Source organism: Montipora foliosa, chromosome 11 (genome assembly GCF_036669935.1).
Source record: "Montipora foliosa isolate CH-2021 chromosome 11, ASM3666993v2, whole genome shotgun sequence".
Classification (NCBI taxonomy): Eukaryota; Metazoa; Cnidaria; class Anthozoa; order Scleractinia; family Acroporidae; genus Montipora; species Montipora foliosa.
The window spans coordinates 15484224-15492902 of NC_090879.1; the positions used below are offsets into that span (position 1 = coordinate 15484224).

Sequence of the window (8679 nt, forward strand, 5' to 3'; positions counted from 1 at the left end):
GAACATTTCATGTAATATGTTAGTTTAAAATCCAAAAATAAAAAAATAAAAAAAACAAAGCCGGCGCTCATATCTGAAGTACACTGTTTTACCAACAATGTGCTCGACAAGATTATTTGAGCTTTCCAGTGATAGGATATCAGAGTGGAGACCAATTTTTGCGAATTATTTTTTATTTTTGTTCTGTAATCCGATTCATTGAAAACGACATGTAAAAAAAAAAACTTTTTTTGATAAATACGACGTTGAAATTGAAATAGATTATGAATAAGCTTTCCCCTTTTCCACTCTTCCATCTATTCGATTAAATGACAGTGATCGCACATGCCAGATTAGTTGTCATGGTAATAGAAACTAGTGACACCTGGTTTCATTAAGTTTGGCTTCCTGGTATTTTAAATCAAATGGAGAAGCAAAAGAAAATCAACTGTTCACGGCCCTTCTACCGATTTCCTGTCAAGGGACGAATGAAATTCTTCTTTCGTCAATTGTCTTAAATATCTGATCCCATCTGTTTTTCAAGGACCTCTTTTTTTATCAGCGACACTGTTTAGTCCGGTCAGGTTGTGAAGGTCATCAAAATGCGGCAGATTACCCACCAAGGAGGAAATCATCTGACGGTCCAGCAGCGCTGTTACTTAGCCAGAAATTCCCCGTAATTTTTATTTTTGCGAATGATGGATTTTCACAGTGAGAAAAAAGAATGTCGCATCAAGAGTTAATGTGATATTTGTTGATTCCAGTGGTTAACGATGTCGCATTTGCATCATCAGGTTCATTCGCCAAGTACTGACAGAAACGAAAAGATATCTTACCATAGATCTCTACCACCGTTTGATTTGAACAGTCGGGTCAAATTACCTCCAATTATAAAAAACGAGTTGCTCGGTGGTCGCAATGCCGCAAAAGCGACTCTACCGCCTCCAACCTTTCAAAATTTATCGACAAGTGTGTCGTCTTTTTCACGCGTCAACCGAGAAACTCAGCTGCCAACCAAATGGACAAGGACTTCAGAAACTAACGTGAACCACGTTGAAAAAAGCCCAATTCACTTCCCTAATTCGTACGTTGTCTTGCCGCCGATTGGACAGACGACTTCATGGTCTTATTCGGGAATTTCGACGTTGCAAGAAATCCCGCGTGATGTCGACCAAACACGCTCAAATGTGTCAAATCGAACGGCGCGCCGAAGACCTTCCTCACAAAGAAAGCGCACAGAAAATGAGAAGGCAGATGATCAAATCGAAAGACAGAGTAAACAGGTCAAACGTTTGCCAGATACAACGGCAACTGCACATGCAAACTCATCTGCGAGACGGGAATACACGAGCCAAAAGGATCTGTTTTCGCTAAACCACGCCACCTACCCCTACGATGATGCGTTACGAAGTCTGACAGAAGAACAAGTCGAGATTTGTGAAATTGAGCCTGTTCATGTTTTAGAAAGGCTAGAGCTGAGTAAAGAAGCATTAGAGTTTCTTGAAAGCAAAAACAGTCAAAGACGAGGTGGGAAATGTGTTGCTATTGATCCATCACTAAAATCTGCTGTTGATATCATACGAGATAATTTACTACGGCAAACCATGGAAGAACTCTGTATGATATGGTGAAGAGGAAAGCTTCACAAACTACCAAAACGTGTGATTAAAAAATAACTAAACTAAACAAAATATGTACAGACGCAATTGAAGTCCATATTTCTTGACTAAGGGAAGTGTATTTATGTAAATATGTATATAATATCTATTGTGCCTTTTTTGGCCAAATGATTACGAAGGATCATCGACTACGAATTTTGCAGGTTGGGTGGCTCAAGGCTTAAAACAGGAGATGTTAATTATTTTATAAACTGATATGCCAACCTTTTTATAAATTGTTACTGTCTATATATAGCTGAGACTGTACTGGAAAATCGGGTTGCATTGGAAAGAAAATATCTCTTTTTCAGACATTTTTAATGCATTCTCAAAACACAGGCAATTTGTTTATCTCAATTCACCTTCCTTTTAATTGCATATTGTTTCTTACAATATTGAAAGATGACAATCGTAATGCGGAAACATGGATTTTGAGCGAAATTAATTTCTAACTCATTAATTTAACATGTCTTGAACACTGATTCTTTTGACTTCGTTGCATATTGCTCGTTGTTAAGCTTTCCAGTTGCACATAATTAGAGAGATTTAGTGTGGCGTTTACCGCAAACGGAAACGTCAGGATGAAATTTGCATTTGACCGAAAATTTAAAAAAATCAGTTTGTTTTTTGCTTATTTCTTGCGTTTTGGCTACAGACGTCATCTCCCCACCCCTGGAGGAGCGAGGGAAGAAAGAAACGCTGCCTCCCTCTGGGGTGGGGAGATGAAAGAGGCTGGGAACGAGGTTGAATAGAGACGAGTAAAAAAATGCTTTTACGGCAAAAAGAAGGTTACCGTTTGCTGCAGATGCTAAATCTCTCCATCGCGAGAAACTTTATTTAAGTGTCTAGTCGTTCTAGCGCTGGAGCACTAATTGGGGAGCGCTAATCAAGTCAAATGTTGGTTTTTGAGGAGAGAGGAAACCGGAGAAAACCTCTCGGTGCAGAGTAGAGAACCGACAAACTCAACCCACATATGACGCCGAGTTTGGGAATCGAACCCGGGCCAAATTGGTGGGAGGCGACCAGAGATTGAGCCTCATTGAGTTTTCGTGACTGATGTTAGGTTGCTGTTCGTCGTAAAAGGGACGTTGCTAGGATCCCATGGGCTCCTGAACGTTTTGATTGGCTATGGTTGTGGATTATAGAGGCGGACTTGCACAAATTCTTTTACCATGACAACGTTGGGTTTTCCTTTGGTCCAGCGGTTATCGCTCAGACGAAGGGCTATCGTTTCATTAAGGCGTAAACACAATGACGCACTAAAAAGGTGGTCGCTTCAATCTCAGTCTGTTTTTGTTCGAATTCATTCAAGCACGACTGAAGGGATCATGGTCGTTTTCGGTCACGGACTAAATGACTAACAATTATTGCCCTTAAAAAGTATTCTGTCAGTTATAATGTAGCGATTGTGCCGTTCAATCCTGACTCTAAAGGTCTTTCTTTAGAGTATCATGTGCAGCATCTGAGGCCACAGTGCTTTCCAAACTAGAACGGGTATTCCCTTTCTCGGAGAGTCGGGGCCAGTAAGTCGATGCGGGAAAAAACAACAACGAAAGTTTACAAGATCTAGGACTTGCATCCTGTTTTAAATGTTAAAAATTAATTGTAAGTAGCTTAACAAAGCATTTGTCATACATGATAGTGATGATAATATTAAAAATTGTACTAATAATAATGATATGGCCCATACGTAGCATGAACTGTTCAAATGCACCACTCAAATAATAAAAAAAGCGAGAGAAAGAAATGAATGAATGAAATATTCAAGTATAGATAACTTAAGTACTGCTAGTTGTGTCACAGTAAAATGGTTTTGAATTATCAATCGTCGAGTGTTTTCTGGGACCGTAAATTGGAACTTGAAAACAGAAGTGAGAAGCTTGCATAGAGTAGACTATAGCAGAGACAATAATCAAGTCTGCCATGAAATGCGGCCTATCAGTTTTTCGTATTCTTTGATTGCCTCTGACGTCACGGCCGCCATGTTGGTGAAAAGAACAATAGCTAAAAAGTCTTTTGGAAATTTGACTCTATTATTTTGCAAAATTTGAGCTACATTTGTCTATTGTTTTGGCATCAACATGGCCGTCTTATCGCGTGAGTGCAATCAAAGAATTATCTCAGTATTTTCAGGAACCTACAGCAAGAGTTTTGCGGGAAAAAAGACCCGGCGGTATAATTGTGTTCCTTGCACGATCCATGATTTTGCGGTTGTTTACCATTTACAAAAATTTCCGGAAATTTCGGTGGAAATTTCCATTGGGTGAAAAACGGTGTTCCATTTAACTCAGGTCCGTTCGCCGCCCAGTGATTGCGATTTTACGCGCCAAAAGTTAAAAATGTGGCCGTGAATAGCCTGGAAGTGGTAAGACCTTTCAAAAGTTGTAAATGGAACACACATTTCCATCGGAAAGTTTCCAACAGAAAAACAGGACTACTTTTCAGAAGTTCCGTTTATTCCGGAAAAATTTTCCATTGGAACGAACCAAAAACGTGTTTTCCATTTACGTCCCAACCGGAATTTCCGGAATTTCCGGAATTTCTTGGTAAATGGAAAACGCCCTGCATTACCGTAAGCACGACCAATCCCTCGTGCGTCGACTTGATTGCAGACCAATCAGAGGCGTTGTGGTTACCAGACCCAATCAGATTAGCCATAATTTGACGGGACCCGTGTTCTAAATTTTGATAATAGAAAGCTCTAGATTCTAGGACGAGAACGACGGATCGACTATGAGTACGAGATTTTCTCACAGAACAACAGTGAGCGCGCGCAAACCAGTGTCATCTTAGCCGGAAAAACGCGATACCGGCGTCATTTTAGAACCGGGGCTTTGCAAAAATGTTGTCGTGTCAACTACATCATAGTCTCCCTCGCAGTCGTTTTTTGGATGTCACGCAACGTTCCCCCAAAAGTAACTTTTGGGGGAACGTTGCGTGACATCCCAAAAACGGCTGCGAGGGAGACTAACTACATCAGGGAACTTTTACGGAAAAAGAAACTTGCAAAAGTCATTTGACACAGATGCTTCACTGTTTGGCGAGTAAACATGCCGCGGTAACTTAATCACGGCGTCCGCTGAATTCCGGCCATGTCACTTTCGATTTTCGGAGTAACTGCTGAATACCCCTCCATTTGAAGTTATAACCCTGAAAAAGCTGGCTACATGGATACGCAGTTATCTCCTGCTAACGCTTTAAGAACGAGTTGTGAAGACCACCCCTCGCCCTCGGAATTTGCTTGTAAGGGAATGCAATGGCTACGCGGCTACACGGCTACGCAGTTGTGAAGACCACCCCTCTCCCTCGGAATTTGTTAGTAAGGGAATGAAGTGGCTACGCGGCTACGCAGTTGTGAAGACTACCCCTCCCCCTCATAATATGTTAGTTAGGAAAGAAGTGTCTATTTAAATTTCAGGCAAAATAATTTACGCCTACCTTAAATCTACGTATACGGTCCGCAGTCCCGCAGTCGATGAGCAATGAACTAAGTGTTAAAATGGAGTGGTACCGTGGTCCGCAGTCCCGTAGTCAATGAAAAGTGTAGTTGACCGAACCGCAAAATGAAAGCTAAAATTTTACGAGAGTTCTTAGGCCTAATCACTGCAACGAGCGCTTAGGCTTAATCAGCAAACGAGTGCTTTATTCTTCACATTATCTCGTGAAAAGTGTAGTTGACCGAACCGCAAAATGAAAAGCTAAAATTTTACGAGAGTTCTTAGGCTTAATCAGTAAACGAATGCTTTATTCTTCACATTATCTCGTGAAAAGTGTAGTTGACCGAACCGCAAAATGAAAGCTAAAATTTTACGAGAGTTCTTAGGCCTAATCACTGCAACGAGCGCTTAGGCTTAATCAGTAAACAAGGGCTTTATTCTTCACATCATTCTCGTGAAAAGTGTAGTTGACCGAACCGCAAAATGAAAGCTAAAATTTTACGAGAGTTCTTAGGCTTAATCAGTAAACGAATGCTTTATTCTTCACATTATCTCGTGAAAAGTGTGGCTATATTCATAAGGCTGTAAACCATTCCATTGAATTTTTCAACAAGGAGGGATTTCACACGAACAAGATTGAAGGCCACTGGCGGCAAATGAAAGCGAAACTGCCAACTCATGGACGTAAAAAGGAACATTATTCCTCCTATTTAGCAGAGTTCAAGTGGAGATACGTGCATCGCGGAGAGGATCTATGGAGAGTATTCCTTGGATGATGTGAAAAGGATTGACCAATTTAAGTAAAAAGCATATTTTACGCACCGGTGAATTTTAGGTAGAAACGTGGGTGCTATACTTAATGATAAAATTTTTGAACTGAAATTTTTATTAGAGAATTGATAGTTTAGTTTTGTGAACGAAAGTAAACTTGATTTTTGGGCTTAACTGCTGAATACCCCTCCACTTCAAAAGAGATCTTGAAAAGTGTGGCTACGCAGAAACGCAGAATGCAGGCTGTCTTACAGAGGACACGCAGAGTTTGAAGATGGCTACGCGGCTACGCGGCTACGCGGCTACGCGGCTACGCGGCTACGCGGCTACACAGAAAACCTAGAGTCCAGGCTCTCTCAGACAGACAGAGAGAGAAAGAGCGTCTCATGTGCAAATTTTGTCTTTCTTTCATTAGCGCAAAGAAACACATTTCTCGTCTTTTCATTCTTTCCACTAACAGAAATACAACTACGACAACATAAACACAATCTCACTTGATAAGACTCTCTTTATTACCAAATCCAACTGTTAATTTCAAACGCAAAATCATTGCTCAACCACACTTTCGTAATCATATAAATTACATTTAAAGACGGACATTATTGACTTTAAATCACGGTAAACATGCCCTAATCTGTTCGTATACATGTAAGAGGACAACAAAAATCGGCTTAACTGCAGAATACCCCGCCACTCGAACTATATTCCATGTAGCCGGCTACGCGGTACTCGTTTCAGTGATTAGGCCTAAGCACTCGTTTAAAAATTTAGCTTTCATTTTACGGTTCAGTTAGGGTTAGGGTTAGGGTACACTAGAATTTAAATTTTCCACGCACCGCGTACCGCGTAGCCAGCTACTTAAGATACTTTGCCATCTTGACTTTAATTCTTTCCGCGTACCGCGTACCGCGTACCGCGTATCCAGCTTCTTAAGTTAATCGATGTGGCGGGGTATTCTGCAGTTACTCCCAAAATTGAACGTAGCAAAAATCTCCCAAAATGTTTGTCGCTGATCGTAACTTTTTATATTCTATATTCACGGTTCAAAATTAATGTTGTTTTCATGTCGTAAATATTTTATTCTCGATCGACCGTCCTTCTGCTCTTTCCAAAAACTGTGTATCAATAGTTATTTACTTTTGCATCAATAGTTGTTTTGCATAAAGCAAGCTAACAAAATCTGTACCTTGCTGAGTTCGCATTTGTTAGCATTAAATATATTTTCATATGGTTGATATCTTTTTTGTGCACTGCGGTCCCTTGGGAAACTGTATTGCAAGGTCGTTAGCGCCTATTTACACGTTGGAGTTTCTATTGTTTATGCAAGGGTTTTTAAGGTTGGTTGTTCGCGCCACTTTCCATTCACGCTAGCGACCCAGAACTTCGGTCTTTTCTTGTAGAGATTTACTATGGAGAACAGCGACAGTTGCTCGGCCGAGAAGGATTATCTACGCTATCGGCCAGTTGCTGGTACCAGCCAATCTGCATTTAATCTTAACCCATCGATCGCGGAAACCTCCAGAAGGTCAAACCAAACGCAGTCACGCATGGCAGAGTCGCCGCTTGTGCAAAATGTGTTCAATATGTCCAAGAGCTCCTTAGAGGTCAAACTTGAAGAAAAAGGCAAACAGATCGAGAGAAAATCAGGGACTGACAAGCAAGTCGGTCGACTCCGATTCAAGGGAAACCAAAAGCAGTTTGAGCACAACGCCAAGCTTGATTCTGTCCTTGACAGAATTAGAGAGGAGGCTGATGGTTCGAATGTTGCGGTGAGCGAGTTGATAAAAGAAGGAAAGGAATTAATTCTAAAACAGCGAAAGCTTATCAGGATCGCGGATAAATGTGTTGATGGCTGAAGGTGGCAGATGAGTACATGTCGGATGATTTGGGGTCGTGGTCGCAGGACGATAAGCGGTTAAGAAGAGCCAGAGAAACTGTTGGTCGACAAGCGGCCCAGCACCGAAGCGATTACTCGAAACGTTTTAGGAGCACCTTATCCAGCTCAGATCGGCAGCTTTTCGCGGAAAGATTTGGTTTAAGCATTGACCAGCAGTTTTCTTAGTGAGCATTCATTGTGTTTTGGGTTCGCTTGCGATCCTCCCATACCTGTGGTTCAGTTTGTTTTATGGATCTATAAGATGAAAATGACTTACGTTCGTTTGAACGTAGTGAATTAGAACGTAAATATATTTTCATATGGTTGATATCTTTTTTTGTGCACTGCGGTCCCTTGGGAAACTGTATTGCAAGGTCGTTAGCGCCTATTTATTTACACGTTGGAGTTTCTATTGTTTATGCAAGGGTTTTTAAGGTTGGTTGTTCGCGCCACTTTCCATTCACGCTAGCGACCCAGAACTTCGGTCTTTTCTTGTAGAGATTTACTATGGAGAACAGCGACAGTTGCTCCTCGTATGCGTGCCACTGCCACTCGCCCCTCCCACCCTCCCACCCGATTTATTTGTCCTTAATTTTCTGATACTGCTTTGTCTCCGTTTCAGGCCGTAGAGAGTCTAACTTCGATCAGAGCAAGTGCTTCCGGTGCCACAGACTCGGCCACTGGGCAAGGGATTGCTGTTATGCATGGCTCAGCCAAGGTGTTGGCGGATCCAATAATGCCAGCATGGCCGACGTGCCTGGATTTACCTACAAATGCCACACCGGATAAAATCCAGGACAGTGAGTCATCTTCTGAAGGTTACGAAGAATTAGTTCAGGTACTGCGGGATAATGACGCGTGCGAATTTGACGATAGTAGCAAGTTTGAGGTACAGGTTAAAGGAAATTTGCGTAAGAATTTGCATTTCTGGAGGGGCATCGGTGCATCTCCTTTCATT

General features: G+C 41.5%; 1 protein-coding gene across 1 annotated transcript; it reads left to right on the forward strand.

Moving 5' to 3' along the window:
• The first annotated feature begins 430 nt into the window (after positions 1 to 430).
• LOC137976234 (uncharacterized) lies at positions 431 to 3190 on the forward strand. Its single transcript, XM_068823525.1, has one exon. It carries the CDS (start codon positions 753 to 755, stop codon positions 1608 to 1610), a length of 858 nt encoding a protein of 285 aa, XP_068679626.1. The 5' UTR covers positions 431 to 752; the 3' UTR covers positions 1611 to 3190.
• Positions 3191 to 8679: the final 5489 nt, after the last annotated feature.

Coding starts and splice junctions, on each gene's coding strand:
- LOC137976234 (XM_068823525.1), top strand. CDS start 753: ATGTCGCATTTGCATCATCAGGTTCATTCGCCAAGTACTGACAGAAAC.